Source organism: Mytilus californianus, unplaced genomic scaffold (assembly GCF_021869535.1).
Source record: "Mytilus californianus isolate M0D057914Y unplaced genomic scaffold, xbMytCali1.0.p SCAF_2, whole genome shotgun sequence".
NCBI classification, from domain to species: Eukaryota; Metazoa; Mollusca; class Bivalvia; order Mytilida; family Mytilidae; genus Mytilus; species Mytilus californianus.
The window spans coordinates 135491858-135514351 of record NW_026262668.1 but is presented as its reverse complement, the minus strand read 5'-3'; the positions used below and the strand labels follow the sequence as shown (position 1 = coordinate 135514351).

Sequence of the window (22494 nt, the reverse complement as noted above, 5' to 3'; positions counted from 1 at the left end):
TAAAGAATAACACTTCACAAAGACAATTGTTATAAATTTGTTCAAAAAAGGTTTTAAAAGAACATGTAGTCAGTTTTTAATCAAGAAATATAATTACAGAGTTTTAGTTTAAAACAGCTATAAGAAAACAGAAAACAGAAAATCACAATATTATCAAAGGCAAAAAATGGCGGGAGTGATATTTTCGAAAATCTCGGATAAGTACCTTTCCATTTGTAACTGATGTCTAGTCAAGTTTGGAAATATCCTGTTATTACATTAAATAGCAATAGTTTTATTCCATTGATTGGACGTAAGGAAAGATTATGCAATGATATAGATTTAATATTCAAAAACAAAATTATATACAATCAAACAACACAAAATGCTAAATATATATAAATAAGAAGATGTGGTATGAGTGCCTGAGTGAATGAGACAACTATCCATCCAACTTCTACTTCTACCTGTTAGTAACCACCGTCATCATGTTGACTATTCTGTCACTTTTGGGTGTGCGCAAAGATAATTTTGAATAAGTAACAAAAAAGGGTGCTATACAAATATTTAACTCGTGATTTAATTTGAAAAACAAGGGACTATTGATTTATTTGTTAGTCAGGAGCCTCTTGAAAGATTCAAGGCTGCTGGCAGATGTAACCAAGTCACAATGTGTAAAAAGTAAACAATTATAGGTTAAAGTACAGCCTTCAACACAGAGCCTTGGCTCACACCGAACATGTACAGCAAGCTATAAAGTGTAAAACAATTCAAACAGGAAAACCAACCATTCGACAACGGTCTAATCTATATAAAAATATACCTATTTTTGGATGGGTCAGTACCTGTACCACACAGACACTTTGACCTACGACAAGAATTTAATAGTTGTCAACAATATATATAAAAATTGAACAAATCAGTAAATTAATACTGTGAATGTGTAGCTAAAAATTGGTTTGATTTAGTCAATGTATTGTTAATTTTTAACTGTGTAGCTGTATGACACCACAGATAAACATACAAATCACTAACCCCTTTTGGGGTAAAAGGCACCAGTGGGACGTGAGGTAGTTTGCAAAAAATTTCCTGAATAGTCAGAGTAAATAGGGTTTGATAAGGAATTCTGAGGGCGGCTAAATCAGAAAATATGCTCCGTAAACAGAATCCCAAAAGGGTTAATAAATCACATACCAGTTCTGCCAACTTTTAATAATGCAAATGCGTGAGATTTGGCCAAAATTGTAAAGATCAAAGAGAAAAAACAATAGATCAAAGGAAAATGCCGCCAAATAAGCATGAAAATGCGTGAGTCTCATGCTTAATGCGTGAGACTTGGCAGCCCTGACATTCTTGTAAGATAAAACATTGAACATGTAGTATCATTAACAATAGTTGTTTAAACTAGAAGAATATAATTTATAGTTGTCTTAATTTATAGTGACCTTTAAGTCAGACATGCAAATTTGTGCTTCAATGCAGAAAATAGCATTACATTTTGAGTAATGATTCATTTCAGTGGGAACCTACAAGATAAAAGGAAGAGATTTGATTCAAAGATGTTTACAAGTTGCTTTGGTATCTGGTTATAGGTCCTTTGGTATGATATATATGTGTACTTTTGTTAATACAAAGGTGATGTGCAGTTTATGTTAATGAGATGACAAATTTCGGCCATGAAAAAGAATATGTTTGTTTGCCCTAACCCTACCTACCCAGAAAATAGCTACCTACTCAAAATGTTTTATTGTCCTGATGTGAAAAAGTTTTTTTTTAATCAGATAGGCATGCATGAAGACTAAAAAAACATCTGACACTTCAATTTCTATTTGCTGAAAAAGAGAAAAATGCCCACCTACTTACCCACTATCTCTGACTTTAGGTAGGGTTTGGGCAAACAAAAATAATGTTAAGTGTGGCATAACAACAAAAAAACAAAACACAAAAGACATCTATACAGCAACATATGAGAACAAACTTCACAAAACACAAAAGACATCTATACGACAACATACGAGTACAAACTTCACAAAACACAAAAGATATCTATACATCAACATACGAGTACAAACTTCACAAAACACAAAAGACATCTATACGTCAACATATGAGTACAAACTTCACAAAACACAAAAGACATCTATACAACATCTATACGTCAACATATGAGTACAAACTTCACAAATCACAAAAGACATCTATACGTCAACATACGAGTACAAACTTCACAAAACACAAAAGACATCTATACGTCAACATTTGATTAAACAAACTTCACAAAAGACATCTATACGTCAGCATATGAGTACAACTCCCAAAACACAAAAGACATCTATACGTCAACATATGAGTACAAACTTCACAAAACACAAAAGACATCTATACGTCAACATATGATTAAACAAACTTCACAAAACACAAAAGACATCTAAATGTCAACATATGAGTACAAACTTCACAAAACACAAAAGACATCTATACAACATCTATACGTCAACATATGAGTACAAACTTCACAAAACACAAAAGACATCTATACAACATCTATACTTCAACATATGATAACAAACTTCACAAAACTCAAAAGACATCTGTACAACATCTATACGTCAACATAGGAGTACAAACTTCACAAAACACAAAAGACACCTATACGTCAACATATGAGTACAAACTTCACAAAACACAAAAGACATCTATACATCAACATATGAGTACAAACTTCACAAAACACAAAAGACATCTATACGTCAACATACGAGTACAAACTTCACAAAACACAAAAGACATCTATACCTCAACATATGATTAAACAAACTTCACAAAACATAAAAGACATCTATACGTCAACATATGAGTACAAACCACAAAAAATAAAAGACATCTATATGTCAACATATGAGTACAAACTTCACAAAACACAAAAGACATCTATAAATCAACATACGAGTACAAATTTCACAAAACACAAAAGACATCTATACATCAACATATGAGTACAAACTTCACAAAACACAAAAGATATCTATACAACATCTATACGTCAACATATGAGTACAAACTTCACAAAACACAAAAGACATCTATACAACATATATACGTCAACATACGAGTACAAACTTCACAAAACACAAAAGACATCTATACGTCAACATATGAGTACAAACTTCACAAAACACAAAAGACATCTGTACGTCAACATATGATTAAACAAACTTCACAAAACACAAAAGACATCTATACCTCAACATATGAGAACAAACTTCACAAAACACAAAAGACATCTATACCTCAACATAGGAGTACAAACGTTACAAAACACAAAAGACATCTATACGTCAACATATGAGTACAAACTTCACAAAACACAAAAGACATCTATACGTCAACATATGAATACAAACTTCACAAAACACAAAAGACATCTATACAACATCTATACATCAACATACGAGTACAAACTTCACAAAACACAAAAGACATCTATACGTCAACATATGATTAAACAAACTTCACAAAACACAAAAGACATCTATACAACATGTATACATCAACAAACGAGTACAAACTTCACAAAACACAAAAAGACATCTAAACGTCAACATACGAGTACAAACTTCACAATACACAAAAGACATCTATATGTCAACATATGAGTACAAACTTCACAAAACACAAAAGACATCTATACCTCAACATATGATTAAACAAACTTCACAATACACTAAAGACATCTATATGTCAACATATGAGTACAAACTTCACAAAAAACAAAAAAAGACATCTATATGTCAACATATGAGTACAAACTTCACAAAACACAAAAGACATCTATACCTCAACATAGGAGTACAAACGTTACAAAACACAAAAGACATCTATACGTCAACATATGAGTACAAACTTCACAAAACACAAAAGACATCTATACGTCAACATATGAATACAAACTTCACAAAACACAAAAGACATCTATACAACATCTATACATCAACATACGAGTACAAACTTCACAAAACACAAAAGACATCTATACGTCAACATATGATTACAAACTTCACAAAACACAAAAAGACATCTAAACGTCAACATACGAGTACAAACTTCACAATACACAAAAGACATCTATACGTCAACATATGAGTACAAACTTCACAAAACACAAAAGACATCTATACCTCAACATATGATTAAACAAACTTCACAAAACACTAAAGACATCTATATGTCAACATATGAGTACAAACTTCACAAAAAATAAAAGACATCTATATGTCAACATATGAGTACAAACTTCACAAAACACAAAAGACATCTATAAATCAACATAAGAGTACAAACTTTACAAAACACAAAAGACATCTATACGTCAACATACGAGTACAAACTTCACAAAACACAAAAGATATCTATACAACATCTATACGTCAACATATGAGTACAAACTTCACAAAACACAAAAGACATCTATACAACATATATACGTCAACATACGAGTACAAACTTCACAAAACACAAAAGACATCTATACGTCAACAAATGATTAAACAAACTTCACAAAACACAAAAGACATCTATACGTCAACATATGATTAAACAAACTTCACAAAACACAAAAGACATCTATACCTCAACATATGAGTACAAACTTCACAAAACACAAAAGACATCTATACATCAAAATATGAGTACAAACTTCACAAAACACAAAAGACATCTATACCTCAACATATGATTAAACAAACTTCACAAAACACTAAAGACATCTCTATATGTCAACATATGAGTACAAGTTTCACAAAAAATAAAAGACATCTTTATGTCAACATATGAGTACAGACTTCACAAAACACAAAAAACATCTATAAATCAACATACGAGTACAAACTTTACAAAACACAAAAGACATCTATACGTCAACATACGAGTACAAACTTCACAAAACACAAAAGATATCTATACAACATCTATACGTCAACATATGAGTACAAACTTCACAAAACACAAAAGACATCTATACAACATACGTCAACATACGAGTACAAACTTCACAAAACACAAAAGACATCTATACAACATCTATACGTCAACATACGAGTACAAACTTCACAAAACACAAAAGACATCTATACGTCAACATATGAGTACAAACTTCACAAAACACAAAAGACATCTATACGTCAACATATGATTAAACAAACTTCACAAAACACAAAAGACATCTATACGTCAACATATGATTAAACAAACTTCACAAAACACAAAAGACATCTATACCTCAACATATGAGTACAAACTTCACAAAACACAAAAGACATCTATACCTCAACATATGAGTACAAACTTCACAAAACACAAAAGACATCTATACGTCAACATATGAGTACAGACTTCACAAAACACAATAGACATCTATACGTCAACATATGATTAAACAAACTTCACAAAACACAAAAGACATCTATACGTCAACATATGATTAAACAAACTTCACAAAACACAAAAGACATCTATACCTCAACATATGAGTACAAACTTCACAAAACACAAAAGACATCTATACCTCAACATACGAGTACAAACTTCACAAAACACAAAATACATCTATACGTCAACATATGAGTACAAACTTCACAAAACACAAAAGACATCTATACGTCAACATATGAATACAAACTTCACAAAACACAAAAGACATCTATACAACATCTATATGTCAACATACGAGTACAAACTTCACAAAACACAAAAGACATCTATACGTCAACAAATGATTAAACAAACTTCACAAAACACAAAAGACATCTATACGTCAACATATGATTAAACAAACTTCACAAAACACAAAAGACATCTATACCTCAACATATGAGTACAAACTTCACAAAACACAAAAGACATCTATACGTCAACATATGAATACAAACTTCACAAAACACAAAAGACATCTATACAACATCTATATGTCAACATACGAGTACAAACTTCACAAAACACAAAAGACATCTATACGTCAACAAATGATTAAACAAACTTCACAAAACACAAAAGACATCTATACGTCAACATATGATTAAACAAACTTCACAAAACACAAAAGACATCTATACCTCAACATATGAGTACAAACTTCACAAAACACAAAAGACATCTATACATCAAAATATGAGTACAAACTTCACAAAACACAAAAGACATCTATACCTCAACATATGATTAAACAAACTTCACAAAACACTAAAGACATCTCTATATGTCAACATATGAGTACAAGTTTCACAAAAAATAAAAGACATCTTTATGTCAACATATGAGTACAGACTTCACAAAACACAAAAAAACATCTATAAATCAACATACGAGTACAAACTTTACAAAACACAAAAGACATCTATACGTCAACATACGAGTACAAACTTCACAAAACACAAAAGATATCTATACAACATCTATACGTCAACATATGAGTACAAACTTCACAAAACACAAAAGACATCTATACAACATACGTCAACATACGAGTACAAACTTCACAAAACACAAAAGACATCTATACAACATCTATACGTCAACATACGAGTACAAACTTCACAAAACACAAAAGACATCTATACGTCAACATATGAGTACAAACTTCACAAAACACAAAAGACATCTATACGTCAACATATGATTAAACAAACTTCACAAAACACAAAAGACATCTATACGTCAACATATGATTAAACAAACTTCACAAAACACAAAAGACATCTATACCTCAACATATGAGTACAAACTTCACAAAACACAAAAGACATCTATACCTCAACATATGAGTACAAACTTCACAAAACACAAAAGACATCTATACGTCAACATATGAGTACAGACTTCACAAAACACAATAGACATCTATACGTCAACATATGATTAAACAAACTTCACAAAACACAAAAGACATCTATACGTCAACATATGATTAAACAAACTTCACAAAAAACAAAAGACATCTATACCTCAACATATGTGTACAAACTTCACAAAACACAAAAGACATCTATACCTCAACATACGAGTACAAACTTCACAAAACACAAAATACATCTATACGTCAACATATGAGTACAAACTTCACAAAACACAAAAGACATCTATACGTCAACATATGAATACAAACTTCACAAAACACAAAAGACATCTATACAACATCTATATGTCAACATACGAGTACAAACTTCACAAAACACAAAAGACATCTATACGTCAACATATGAGTACAAACTTCACAAAACACAAAAAGACATCTAAACATCAACATACGAGTACAAACTTCACAAAACACAAAAGACATCTATACGTCAACATATGTGTACAAACTTCACAAAACACAAAAGACGTCTTTACCTCAACATATGATTAAACAAACTTCACAAAACACTAAAGACATCTATACCTCAACATACGAGTACAAACTTCACAAAACACAAAAGACATCTATACATCAACATATGAGTACAAACTTCACAAAACACAATAGACATCTTTACGTCAACATATGATTAAACAAACTTCACAAAACACAAAAGACATCTATATGTCAACATATGATTAAACAAACTTCACAAAACACAAAAGACATCTATACCTCAACATATGAGTACAAACTTCACAAAACACAAAAGACATCTATACCTCAACATACGAGTACAAACTTCACAAAACACAAAAGACATCTATACGTCAACATATGAGTAAAAACTTCACAAAACACAAAAGACATCTATACGTCAACATACGAGTACAAACTTCACAAAACACAAAATACATCTATACATCAAAATATGAGTACAAACTTCACAAAACACAAAAGACATCTATACCTCAACATATGATTAAACAAACTTCACAAAACACTAAAGACATCTATATGTCAACATATGAGTACAAACTTCACAAAAAATAAAAGACATCTTTATGTCAACATATGAGTACAGACTTCACAAAACACAAAAAACATCTATAAATCAACATACGAGTACAAACTTTACAAAACACAAAAGACATCTATACGTCAACATACGAGTACAAACTTCACAAAACACAAAAGATATCTATACAACATCTATACGTCAACATATGAGTACAAACTTCACAAAACACAAAAGACATCTATACAACATACGTCAACATAAGAGTACAAACTTCACAAAACACAAAAGACATCTATACAACATCTATACGTCAACATACGAGTACAAACTTCACAAAACACAAAAGACATCTATACGTCAACATATGAGTACAAACTTCACAAAACACAAAAGACATCTATACGTCAACATATGATTAAACAAACTTCACAAAACACAAAAGACATCTATACGTCAACATATGATTAAACAAACTTCACAAAACACAAAAGACATCTATACCTCAACATATGAGTACAAACTTCACAAAACACAAAAGACATCTATACCTCAACATATGAGTACAAACTTCACAAAACACAAAAGACATCTATACGTCAACATATGAGTACAGACTTCACAAAACACAATAGACATCTATACGTCAACATATGATTAAACAAACTTCACAAAACACAAAAGACATCTATACGTCAACATATGATTAAACAAACTTCACAAAACACAAAAGACATCTATACCTCAACATATGAGTACAAACTTCACAAAACACAAAAGACATCTATACCTCAACATACGAGTACAAACTTCACAAAACACAAAATACATCTATACGTCAACATATGAGTACAAACTTCACAAAACACAAAAGACATCTATACGTCAACATATGAATACAAACTTCACAAAACACAAAAGACATCTATACAACATCTATACGTCAACATACGAGTACAAACTTCACAAAACACAAAAGACATCTATACGTCAACATATGAGTACAAACTTCACAAAACACAAAAAGACATCTAAACATCAACATACGAGTACAAACTTCACAAAACACAAAAGACATCTATACGTCAACATATGTGTACAAACTTCACAAAACACAAAAGACGTCTTTACCTCAACATATGATTAAACAAACTTCACAAAACACTAAAGACATCTATACCTCAACATACGAGTACAAACTTCACAAAACACAAAAGACATCTATACGTCAACATATGAGTACAAACTTCACAAAACACAATAGACATCTTTACGTCAACATATGATTAAACAAACTTCACAAAACACAAAAGACATCTATATGTCAACATATGATTAAGCAAACTTCACAAAACACAAAAGACATCTATACCTAAACATATGAGTACAAACTTCACAAAACACAAAAGACATCTTTACCTCAACATACGAGTACAAACTTCACAAAACACAAAAGACATCTATACGTCAACATATGAGTAAAAACTTCACAAAACACAAAAGACATCTATACGTCAACATATGAGTACAAACTTCACAAAACACAAAAGACATCTATACAACATCTATACGTCAATATACGAGTACAAACTTCACAAAACACAAAAGACATCTATAGGTCAACATATGAGTACAAACTTCACAAAACACAAAAGACATCTATACGTCAACGTAGGAGTACAAACTTCAACAATATACAAAAATCTTTACAAGATGGAAAACACTTTAATAATCACCTATAGTCCTGATTACATAATTTTCCTCGGACACACATGAGTTATATTATAGACAGCTACTCATAAGGTTGGTGACTTTGGAAAGACTTATGTATGTGTGGAGTGGTTAAACTAGTTTTTGTTGAGCCTGCGACTTTTGTCGCAGAAAGCTTGACATAGGGATAGTGTTCTGGCGGCGATGGCTGCGTTAACTAACTTCTTAAAAGCCTAATATTTCAGAAGGTAGAAGACCTGGATGCTTCATACTTTGTATATAGATGCCTTATGATATGAAGTTTCGTCTGTCATATGTCCATTGTCCTTGACCTCATTTTCATGGTTCAGTGACTACTTGCAAAAAAAATTAAGAATTTTTGAAATGTTAATTTCTCTATTATTATGACTAATAGGATAACTATATTTGGTATGTGCGTACCTTGCAAGGTCCTCATGCCTGTCAGACAGTTTTCACTTGACCTCGACCTCATTTCGTGGACCAGTGAATAAGGTTAAGTTTTGGTGGTCAAGTCCATATCTGAGATACTATAAGCAATAGGTCTACTATATTTGGTGTATGTAATGATTGTAAGGTGTACATGTCCAACTGGCAGGTGTCATCTGACCTTAACCTCATTTTCATGGTTCAGTGGTCATAGTTTAGTTTTTGTGTTTTGGTCTGTTTTTCTAATACTGTATGCAATAGGTCAACTGTATTTGGTGTATAGAAATATTTTACGATGTTCATGTCAGTCTGGCAGGTTTTCTTTAACATTGACCTCATTTTCACGGTTCATTGCTCAATGTTAAGTTTTTGTGTTTTGGTCTGTTTTTCTAATACTGTATGCAGTAGGTCAACTATATTTGGTGTATGGAATGATTGTAAGGTGTATATATCTGTCTGGCAGGTATCATCTGACCTTCACCTCATTTTCATGGTTGTTTGGTCAATGTTCAGTTTTCCTGGTTAACTTTTTTTCTTAGATAACTTAAGCAATAGGTCAACTATATTTGATTCATGGAATGATTTTAAGGTGTACATTGTCTGGCAGGGTTCAAATGACCTTGACTTCAATTTCATGGTTCATTGGTCAGTATAGAATTTCCATGGTTTGGTCTGTTTCTTTTATACTATAAGCAATATAGGTCATCTATATTCTGTGTATGGAGGGATTGTATTAAAGGTGTACATGTATTTCCGGCTTGGTTTATCTGACCTTGACCTCATTTTCTTGGATCATAAATGTTAATGTGATACTTGTAGTAAAACTATTTATGTAGGACTATCAACATAAAATCAATGGTCAGTATAGAAGGCGAGGCCTATTCTCTAATATAAGCAGCTGTACTTTGTAATATATTTTATATATTTAAGTTTATATGAAAAGTGCAGGAAAACTCTATCTTGAGCTATGGCCAAAGAAGATAAGTGCAGAATTTCAATACAAAAGATCCTCTATTTTATAACATTAAAGTGAACAGTTTTCTTTGTGAATGATAGTTTCTAGTTTATTTGGAAGCAATGAAAACTTAAAAGTCTAATTTGACAGACTGACAATGAAGTTAAATATTTTAAAACTACTCTGATTCTCTTTGTTACAGATACTGCTTCAGTGTATAAAAATGAATCTGATATTGGTGAAGCTATGAATGAATTGCTGCCTGAACTTGGACTTCAAAGGAAAGATGTTTTTATAACAAGTAAACTAGGTGATGCACAATATTTTAATCCATTGCAAAAAATACTTATCAGCCATACTCTTATGCTGAGATTGTTCTGAAGTCTGACTGCCTTCTAAAAGACTTAGTCAGAGTTCCATAGCCACACAAAGTTCTAAAAAAAAATGTCAAATGAAGTTAGCTGTCAGTTACTCAAGATGACCAAGCAAGGGAGATAATAAAGCTTTACCAAGATTACCAAGCAAGGGAGTTAATAAAGTAATGTTTCTTGGAGAAAAGCTGTAATTAGATATATCAGTTACTCTTTACTTTAAAATATCTAGACAAGAGAGGTGACAAAGAAATGTTTCTTTGGGAAAAGCTGAAGTTTGTCATAAGTGGCTCTTTACTAAGATAACCATGCAGGGGAGGTAATAAAGTAATGTTTCTTGTGGCAAAATTGTAGTTAATTCAGTTTCTCTTTACTTTAAGATATTTAGACAATGGAGATAATGAAGAAAAGCTTTTTGGGGACAAGCTATAGTTATTCCTTACTATATTAACCAGGCAAGGGAGATAATTAAGAAAAGTTTCTTGGGGACAAACTATGGTTAGCTTTCAGTTACTCCTTACTAAATTAACCATCCAATGGAGATAATAAAGGAATGTTTCTTGGGGACAGGCTGTAATTTTGCTATGAGTAGATTACTCTTACTTTAAGGGCATATGATACAGTTACAGGTGAGGTAATGATGTTGTGAACATAAAATGTTATTTTTCTGGACATCAAACTGTGAAATATTGAAAAAGATGCATTTTTTGACTAATTTCAACCATTAGCTTGAAAACGAGCACATTGACCCCTTTTTGAACAAATGAAATTTAGCTTCATTATGTATGAAGATTATTTGTACCAATTTTTATGAACAAATCATCAATGAATTTTTTATGCCCCAGCCGCAGTGAAGGGAGCATTTAGTTTTACCCTTGTCATCCGTAGGTTCGTTGGCAAGTTTGCAGTTTCCTCACTCTAACTTTAGTTTGCCTCAACCAAATGTTATGAAACTTATACGCAATGGTTATTACCACCAAACACAAATCAAGCTCCAATTTGGATGGCGTCACTTTTGCCATTCTCGAGTTATATCCCTTTTCAAATTGAAAAATGCAAGAATTTGCAGTATATTTACAAGCAAGGGCGGGGCATTTGTGTCCCATGGTTTAAATAAGATCTAGATAAATATACAACTTCAAATGCCTTTTTTTTTTAAATCATGAAGATTTCATAAAATGATTTTTTTTCAAAGAACTGTTAGAGTGGGTGGCGCATATTCGCCGTGGACACATTTTCGCCGTTTTTGCAATTTTTTCTGTAAATTTCGTGTGCCTTTACCCAATTCTTGCCTAAATAGATACTAAACGCTGTTTGTAATGTTCGAACTGTTGATATTCCTCTTTACCCCATTTCCAATGTTATTCGCACATATAAAGAAATACGCAGGTGTTTTTGAACGATTTTGGCAATTATGTAAGATTTATATGGCACGCATGCGCAGTCATTAAGTAAATATTTGTCAGAAAAATCGTATAGGAATGATCTCTCAAGCTAATTCATGTAATTGCAAACAATTATTTTTATAATATACAAGGAAAATGAGGATGGTCATATCATACATTGCGGCGAAAATGTGTCCCCCTTTGTACAAGAACAACTTGATTTCCTCTTGAGTTTGCGTTCATTTTTAAAACATTTAAACAATGTTTTGAAGAGAATTCCTTTATCAAACATTTTTTTCATATAGTAAACTTTCTGAAACTTACATAAAAAGTTTCAAATATTCGAATGTAGGTCGGATGTAGGTGGAAATGAACGAATTTTACGGCGAATATGCGTCACCCACTCTACACAAATTTAGAGCATACATATGTGAAGAAGATATTTCAGTTGTTTACAAAAATCTACTTGTATTAATCTTTTGAAATAGAAAAAGTTATGTAAAAATTATAAAATTTAAATGTCCCAAGAAACCGCAATTTTGAGTAAATGTCTAAAATTTAGAACCCATATATCTCTAAGAGTAGCACATGAAGGTATATTTTTATTGCATATTTAAACTGACTATGTTAAAAATAACTTGAGGAGTTGTCTCATTGGCAGTCATACCACATCTTATTATTATAGGTAGAAAATAGCTTGTATGCAAAGTTTTCATCAAAAATTTACCGTGGAATCAAAACTGTATCGTATGCCCTTAACCAGACAGGAGATGTAATAAAGTAATGAATTTTTAGGATAAGCTGTAGTTAGTTATCTGATAACCTTTTCTAAGATACATGTATTTTTTGTCTTTCAGGGCTATTGAAGCTATTTACAATGGTTGTATGGCCAAGGGCAGATAACTAACTTTTCTTATTTTGATAATTCTAGGTAGTTTATATCATTGATCTCACAATATGGCCATTTTTACCATTATATCAATGAAAAAATATTCTTAGTCATAAAAAATCATCATTTATGTCACAGTGAGTCAAATAACATCACACAAAATCATTTTGCATTTTTCTTTGAGTGTTACCTTTGATTTTTAGTTAATATCATAAGATGTATCAAGAGAGCATTCTATTCAATAGTGTACGGGCTAAGGGTCCACTGAACTATAACTGTTTATGAAGTATTATCTAATCAATCAATATATGAGGCAGGACCTGATTCACTGTGAGACAAAATGATGTATAAATATGTGTAATATGAAAAAAAACCCCAAAATAATCATAATGTTATCCGTCTTATGTGGGAAAGGTTTTATATAGGCTCAATCTAGTACAAGCTGTGCATACAATCTCCTGTGAGGATAAAACAAGGTGTTCTTTACAAATGAACCACAGCACCCAAGATGACTTATAATATAGTCTTTTTTTAAGGTCCAGCAAATCAAGGTAAAGACAAATGTAGAAAAGCCTGTCTTGAGTCCATACAAAGATTACAGTGTGATTATCTGGACCTCTATCTAATTCACTGGCCTGGTACCCAGGGTAAAAAACCAGAGGAACCAGTCAACAAAGAATTACGACTGCAGAGCTGGCAGGACATGATACAATTACATAAAGAAGGTTTATATTTCAATAGTTAAAAAAAAAAATATCACATGAATATGAGTAATATAGAAAATCTAGTAATGCTTTAAATAATTTATGGTAACAATATCCCTAGTTAATAATTTACCAGTTTATAAATACAGATTATGTTCATTGAATTCTTTGGCTTTCCCTTTTTTTTTAATAATTATATATGTTAAACATGGATTTTAATAGTTAGAAGGATTGGAATCTTGTGGAGAGTTGGCTTGCCTGTTAAAGGACAAAAAAATTTCTCACTCTCAAGTTTTAGTCAGGAGTTAGAAAGTAAAATAAAACATAATTACACAATGTTACTTTTTGATGTTTAAGTTCTTATTAAAAAAAATCAGTTTTCATTGTAATAATACACAATTTCGGCATCTATAATGACTGCATTTTCTTCTTACAAGACAAGTATTCATATCACACTACAACTTTGATTTTTTATTTAATTCTATATTTTTATTATGAATCTTATAATTTATGAAATACGTATGTTTGATTTGATTACCTAAGAAAATAGTGTCATTGTTGTTCTTAATTTAAAGACTGTTTTCTGATCAATCGTAAAACATCATACCACTCCATTGTCAACATGTGGGAGCTGTTATTAACTCAAGAAAGTTTCACATTCAGTGGATATAAACAAGGAAATATACTTTTCTTATTAGCTTATATATATATAGTTTAAGTGACAAATTCAAAAAATTAGTAAAAAGTTCAGCGGAACCCTGTGTCTCGACTGCTATTGCTGCTGGCAGTGTAAAAGTATAATGTTGACTTAAAAAAGTGAGTCCATTTATCAGTGAAATGCAGAGTTAAAACAAAAATCAGACTTTTTTTTAGATGCTATTTCTTGATGTTCAAGATAAACTTCTGTCCAAGTTTCATAGCAATCCATGAGAGTTTACAAATATATCATGTCAAAAAATTTAATGCCATATATGTTAACTGCACAATACTAGGTTCATCAGTAAAATATGGAAAAATGAAAAAAGGATATTTTCAAAATACTACGAAGTTTGACAAAGTAATTGATGTTTAATGAACTTTAACCTAAACTGTATATTCTTGATAACTACAAAAACTAAGTCTTTTTATAAGTGAAATAAGGGAAAATTAAAAACATATTTCCATTATTTTCTCTAGATATTGTCCTTTGAACATGAAAAAAAAAAAAAATTTTCTCTGGATACTGTCTTTTGGTCATAACAAAGTTTCTATCCAAATTCTATAAAATTCCATAAATGTTTGACCAAGTTTTTGATATCTGAAAAAACTTTAATCACAGACTGAACCTAAATATTGACGATGTTGACACAACATCCAACAATGGAATCTAGAATCTCTTTGTCTTACCACCGGGATAAAAATGTCACAGGCTTGACAAACATGGATATTTTGGTAATTTCTAAATACTGCAACAGTGATTTGCTGCATAAAAAAGTTAGTAAATGGGCTTGGCCAAATTTCTTAAGTAAACATACGATGGTACTTGAGATATAGCAAGATGCTGAGATTCTTACCCCTCATACTGTACAAATTCTTGGTTAAAACATATACTTACTATTTAAATGTTTTAAATTTGCACTGGTTTTAATTACCAAAAAAATTAGCGTTTCATTTCTGTAGACATGAATAAATATATATTTCAATGAGACAGCAACCCAACAACAGTAGTTCTTTTCACGAATACTAGTAGATGAAATGTAACATTACAGACATGATCACTGAAAACAAATTGGCACTAATGTTTTCATTTACTATGTCATCATTCCTTTGGATTACAGAGATATCTAATTTTCCATTTAATGTTTTGACATTTATATTTGATTTTAGGGAAAGTGAAAGCCATAGGTGTATCAAACTTCCTTCAACATCATATAGATGATATTATTTCAGAGACTAATTTTGTGCCAGCTGTTCTCCAGGTATTTATGGAATTATTGTCAAGTTATTATGAGGTCACTGATAAATGTGTTATTGCTCACAAATTATTAGCACCACCAAATATAGTTCTAAATTTAAATTTATAGGTTACCATTCAGGGGATCTTTTCACAAAAAAATCTAATGTCAAAAAATTATCCCAACTTATACTGAAATGTTCATGACCTACAAGTTTTTTTCACTCGTAAGATTTCTTGTGAAATGAGTCACTGAATAATAGATTACTTGATTTACAAATTAAACACATTGCAAGTTTGGTTTCATGGGGGAAATTTATGTCAATAAATACAAAACATTTACATTAAACAAATATTGTTTTTTTGTTGTGTTCTGCTGTGATTTTCCTGTCCTAGAAAAAGACAAAGCATTATTTGCACTTCATGTTTAAACTTTACAATACTGTCATTTCTTTCACAAACATCAAATGATATGGTGTAGAGTTGTCTCAATGGCAATCATACCACATCTTCTTATTTTCATAGAAAGCCTGACATGGTACTGTATTAACATAAATTGAAATACCATATCCTTTCAAATCCATTGCATTAAAAATATTAAGATGTAATAAGAGTTATTTCAAACAAATCACTCCAACTAACTAACAGCTATTTTTATAAAGACTAAATGTTATCCTTTAGATTGAACACCATCCACATTTAGTCCAAGATAATCTGATTTCTTACTGTCGACAGAAAGGTATTCATTTCCAAGCTTATTCATCACTGGGAACATCTGTAGTAGAAAACAAGGTACAATTCTTTTTTAATCTGATATTGTAACCACTGTCAAATACATAGAACCATTATTCATTATACCCCACACAATTTATTGTGTTGGGTATAATGTTTTTGACCCGTCTGTCTGTCCGTCCGTCCATCCGTCTGTCTATCCGTCAGTCCTGTTCTTGTCATCACAACTCCTCTGAAACCACACAACAGAAATTCATGAAACTTTGTAGATAATAAGGATATAATATATAGATGTGCATATCGACAGGAAACTATGATTCAATTTTTTTTTAGGAGTTATGCCCCTTTGCACTTATTGGCCTCAATATACTACTGCACAGTTTGTCATCGCAACTCCTCTGAAACCACACAACAGAATATCATGAAACTTTGTAGATAATAAGGACATACTATGTAAATGTGCATATCGACAGGAAATTATGATTCAATTTTTTTCTAGGAGTTCCCTTTGAACTTATTGGCCTCAATATATTACAGTCTGTCAGTCCTGTTCTTGTCATCACAACTCCTCTGAAACCACACAACAGAATTTCATGAAACTTTGTAGATAATAAGGACATACTACGTAGATGTGCATATAGACAGGAAATTATGATTCATTTTTTTTTCTAGGAGTTATGCCCCTTTGAACTTATTGGCCTCAATATATTACAGTCTGTCAGTCCTGTTCTTGTCATCACAACTCCTCTGAAACCACACAACAGAATTTCATGAAACTTTGTAGATAATAAGGACATACTACGTAGATGTGCATATAGACAGGAAATTATGATTCAATTTTTTTCTAGGAGTTATGCCCCTTTGAATTTAGAATTTTGGCCTAAATATACTACTGCAACAGTTTATAATCGCAACTCCTCTGAAACCACACAACAGAATTTCATGAAACTTTGTAGTTAATGAGGACATAATATGTTAATGTGCATATCCACAAGAACATTTTTATCAGTTGACTTTTGTAGAGTTATAAGTCTTTGAACTTAGGAATCTGGTGAGATTTTGTTTGTCCAGTGACAATGTGGGATTGTGGGGTATGTGAGCGTGCTCTCAAAGGTTCTTTAATTTGAAATTGAATATCTACATTGTGTCCTAGTTACATCAAAATGTAATACTAATATTTGTCTCGCCTGTGGAGAAAGTCGCAGAATGCGAGACATAGGGATTACAATTCGTGAGGCAGCAACGGTTTAAACTATTTGTTTTAAGCTTTATATTTCAGGTAAAAGACCTGGATGCTTCATACCTTGATGCAGATGCCTTAATTTATGAAGTTTATGTCTGTACTATGTTCATTGACCTTGTCCTCATTTTCATGGTTCAGTGATTGCTTGAAAAAAAAAAATTTATTTTTGTCATGTGAATTTCTCACTTATTATGAGTAATAGGGTAACTATATTTTGTATATGGGTTCCTTGTAAGGTCTGCATGTCTGTCAGAGTTTGACAGACATGTAGACCTCGTTTCATGAATCCTTGATCAAGGTTAAGTTTACCTGGTCGAGTCAGTATCTCAGATACTGTAACCACAGGTCAACTATATTTGGTATATGGAATGATTGTAAAGTGCATAGATAGGTCTGGCAGGATTCATCTGACCTTGACCTCATTTTCATGGTTCAGTGGTCAATGTGAAGTTTTCATGGTTTTGCATGTTTTTGATACTTTTAGCAATAGGTCAACTGTATTTGGTGTATAGAATGATGGTAACATGTATATGTCGGTCTGGTAGGATTCATTTGATCTTGACCTCATTTTCATGGTTCATTTAAGTCAATGTAAAGTTTTCATGGTAATGTTTGTATTTCAGATACTGTAACCATTAGGTCAACTATATTTGGTGTATGGAATGATTATATGGTGTACATGTTGTCAGATGACAAAAAAAAAAATTGAAATAGCACTTCTTCAAGGTTCCCAAGATTACACCAAGATTGCATTTTTCAAGATTTAAAAAGATTACAAAATAATCTGAATTCCAAGTTGTATGGTGGTATTGGTAAGGGAATTGTTTTTTCTCGTTTTTGTTCTCCTTCTGGTTGGCTCTCTCACAAATTTATTCAACATTAAAACATATCTTTCAAGTGTTCATGAAACATTAGTATGTTAGATCACTTCAATATTATTTCTTGAGGAATAGGGTCTACATTTCATAAAGATTTTCTTACTTTCATCCTTTTGTCCTTCTGTCCGTTTCATTTTTTGTTTGTCCAACTAATACTGTAAATTTAGAAATTATTGCATGCATTTATTATTGCAATTTTTGTAAAAAGGACAAAAATGTGAGATTGATTATTACAATAATAAAATCTGCATACAGATATATGTATCAGATATCACAATGTGATTTCTTATTATTACAATAATCATCCAGTCACATTATTCGCATTAATTAAAACCTCGCAATAATTTCTAAATTTACAATAGTTCTGTCACATATTTCTCAGCTGCTACCAAACAGAATGACTTTTATTTGCTCAGCAACTTTACAGTGTTGTTTTGTTATTTGTGGGCACATTTGTTACACGTGGGCACAATTGTTACGTGTCAACACAGTTGTTACAAGTCACCACATTTGTTATGTGTGGGCACATTTGTTAAGTGTGGGCACAGTTGATACATGTCAGCCCAATTGTTACATGTCAGCCCATTTGTTATGTGTGGGTGCATTTGTTTTGTGTCTGCACAGTTGTTACCTGTCAGCACAGTTGTGTCATGTCGGCTTTTTTGTTTGATGTGGGCCCATTTGTTGTGACTGGGCACAGTTGTTTTGTGGGGGCACATTTGGCTCTTTCTGATACCTACGTCCTTTAGTCTAAAGCTAGTATACTTGAATAAAAGTAATTTGCTTTTTTATAAATTTCATTAAACGATTAGATAGTAAATAGCAATAATACATTAGATTGGCAAGGAGGGCTCAAAACCAGACAGGTAATTCTAATATGACGTTCTTCTTTTGCTTTGGAAACAAAGCCATGTTCTTATTCCAATAAAACATGGGCTGCGCGTGATTGACGTCACAATAGAAATTGCAACGTCAGTTGTGTTTTGAACAACGCCAAAAATCAAAATGGACATTGTTGTTGGTATTGCCCATTAGGAAATTAAATAAAAACAGTCTAAAAGTAAGTTTACATGCATCTGTTCATTTCATTTATCGTGAAACAGTTGATTTCTATAACGTTTTGGCTTCATCAAATCAAAATGGATGCCTTTCTAACGCATATTATAGGTCCGCTACGAAGTACAAAAGTTCTAAATTTTCCTATTAGAATCGAAATAATTCCATCATGCCATGCTCTATGCTCATTTTAACATGGGTAGGCATTATATTTATCAACATTTTACACATTGCTAACACTCGGTATAAAGATATGGACAAATGTAATGCCTACCCATGTTAAAATGAGCATAGAGCATGGCATAAAAGAATTATTTCTTAATTTTTGCATGATACTTGAAAGAATAAGTTTTAAAAGTAGGTGGATCAGAAAACTATTTAAATATGTGATTTTTACACTTTTTTACAAATACATAATATGTCTTTGTAAGCAAAGCTCTGAACATTCCTGTCTTAGGAAAGGATAACTCATACATTATCTCATTCAACGATATAGCTTTGAAACTGACATCATCACTGTTTGGTTTTTTAATTCACAACACATTTGTTACATTTAGTTAATAGACAATTAGCATTCCTATAGGCATCAACTGTGCCCCCTTTCTTACCATCTTGTTCCGTAGTTCACATGAGGCAAGCTTCATACAGGAGCTTCTCAGGAAGAATGAAAAGCAGTTAAAATTATCCATTAACTTCACATTCCACTATATAGATAGTGTCCATCATACTAAATGATTCAAAGTTTGATGACCAAGCTAAACACATCTGTCTCAAAATAACATATACAATTAAGTCTGCTTTCATCTAAAATTAACAATGATGGCAGGTTGATGACTAAACTTAATTTTTATGTAGAAACATTCCAGCAGCACCAAATGAAACATACAAGAACTAGGAAGTGCTAAGCAAACCTTAGTATTTCAGTATAACTTAATAAACAAACCAAACGAAAGTCATGGGAATTGTATAATCCTTACAACCATTTGACAGATTGAGTCATTATAATTGCATACTAGTAGGCAAAATATTGATGATTTCTCAGATTTTTTTACTGAGAAACAGTCTTAGTGTTTTCAAGATTGAGAGTTAAACCTTGTACGCATGCATTTAGATATTTTGCTTGTTTTGAAAAATGAAATTATTTTAAAAGACCATTGACTATATCGTATTTAGAATGCCAATTTGAATTTTTCAGCTGCTCTCAGATGAGACTGTTGAAGATATTGCCAAAATCCACAGTAAAACTACAGCACAGATTTTATTAAAGTGGGCTGTGCAACAAAATATTGGTAAGTAGGTACCTCTCAATTTGTAGAGATGTATAGCTGTTAGAAAAACTGTAATGATGAGATGAAAACATTGATATTAAAACAATATTTGTTGGTGTAACTGAGACATGCCCATCCTCTAAAAATCAGCAATCTCATCATATGGTATGAACATTATTCTATAATTCGGCCTACCTAAGGACAATGAAACAATATATTTGTCATATATTCATCAGTTTTCCACATCTTGAAAACTTTTGATACAACAAAGTAATTTTGTTCAAGGTACGGAGTACATGTACTAGAAACAAATATTAATGAATAATAAAATCTAGGCACAAACAAAGATTATAAAACAAAACAAAACAAAACAAACAAAGAGTAAAAATAATCTTGAAAATATTAAAAAATATGTCCAGTTTCTTTGTATATCAATTACTTTTATGATTCTTCATGGGATTTCCAATTTATCCAAAAATTGTTTGCACTACCAGATTCAGCCATTTATATGATCACACATTTTGACCTTAAATGTTTATATTTACAGGTGTAATACCAAAGTCCACCAATCCTGAACACATTAGAGAAAACATGGACATATTTGACTTTTCATTGTCACAACAGGAAATAGACATCTTAAACAAGTTAGACAAACAGATACATTATTGTTGGAATCCAAAATTGGTTTCTTAACGTTATAAAAAAAATGATTATCATATGTTGTTTGACAGTGTTTAATTCCAACATGTTGTTATTTTCTGTTGTTTTGTTGGAAAGATTGGAATTATTGTTTATTTTTTTCCTTAGACATCTCCTCACTACTTAGGATGTAGTCAGGTTAACCACTAAATCTATACACACTAAAATATAGCTCTCAATACTTCTCAGGTCTTTGAAATATGCACAATTGAATTGTGTAAAATTTGGGTTGTATCTTTTGCCAATTAAAAGGCTTGTTATGGTCATTTTATATAGTAAGAGTACTGATGGAATAACAGTATGATTGACAACTGTCATGATCAACAAAATAATAC

The 22494-nt window shown here is 31.6% G+C and overlaps 1 protein-coding gene across 2 annotated transcripts; it reads left to right on the top strand.

Annotated features, from left to right (window-relative positions):
* The first annotated feature begins 191 nt into the window (after positions 1-191).
* On the top strand, positions 192-22178 carry LOC127731110 (glyoxal reductase-like). Of its 2 annotated transcripts, XM_052239979.1 has the most exons (8): positions 192-292; positions 1499-1579; positions 11204-11311; positions 14183-14371; positions 16217-16308; positions 16965-17075; positions 21388-21481; positions 22008-22178. In XM_052239979.1, exons 1-8 carry the CDS (start codon positions 223-225, stop codon positions 22151-22153), a joined length of 891 nt encoding a protein of 296 aa, XP_052095939.1. In that variant the 5' UTR covers positions 192-222; the 3' UTR covers positions 22154-22178. The 2 variants fall into 2 exon arrangements, with proteins under 2 accessions (XP_052095939.1, XP_052095940.1); XM_052239980.1 differs by lacking the exon at positions 1499-1579 and having other exon boundaries at positions 201-292.
* The last annotated feature ends 316 nt before the right edge of the window (positions 22179-22494 follow it).

Coding starts and splice junctions, on each gene's coding strand:
- LOC127731110 (XM_052239979.1), top strand. CDS start 223: ATGTCTAGTCAAGTTTGGAAATATCCTGTTATTACATTAAATAGCAAT. Junction 11,312..14,182: donor TTTTATAACAAGTAAACTAG/GTGATGCACAAT, acceptor TCTTTTTTTAAG/GTCCAGCAAATCAAGGTAAA. Junction 17,076..21,387: donor CATCTGTAGTAGAAAACAAG/GTACAATTCTTT, acceptor TGAATTTTTCAG/CTGCTCTCAGATGAGACTGT.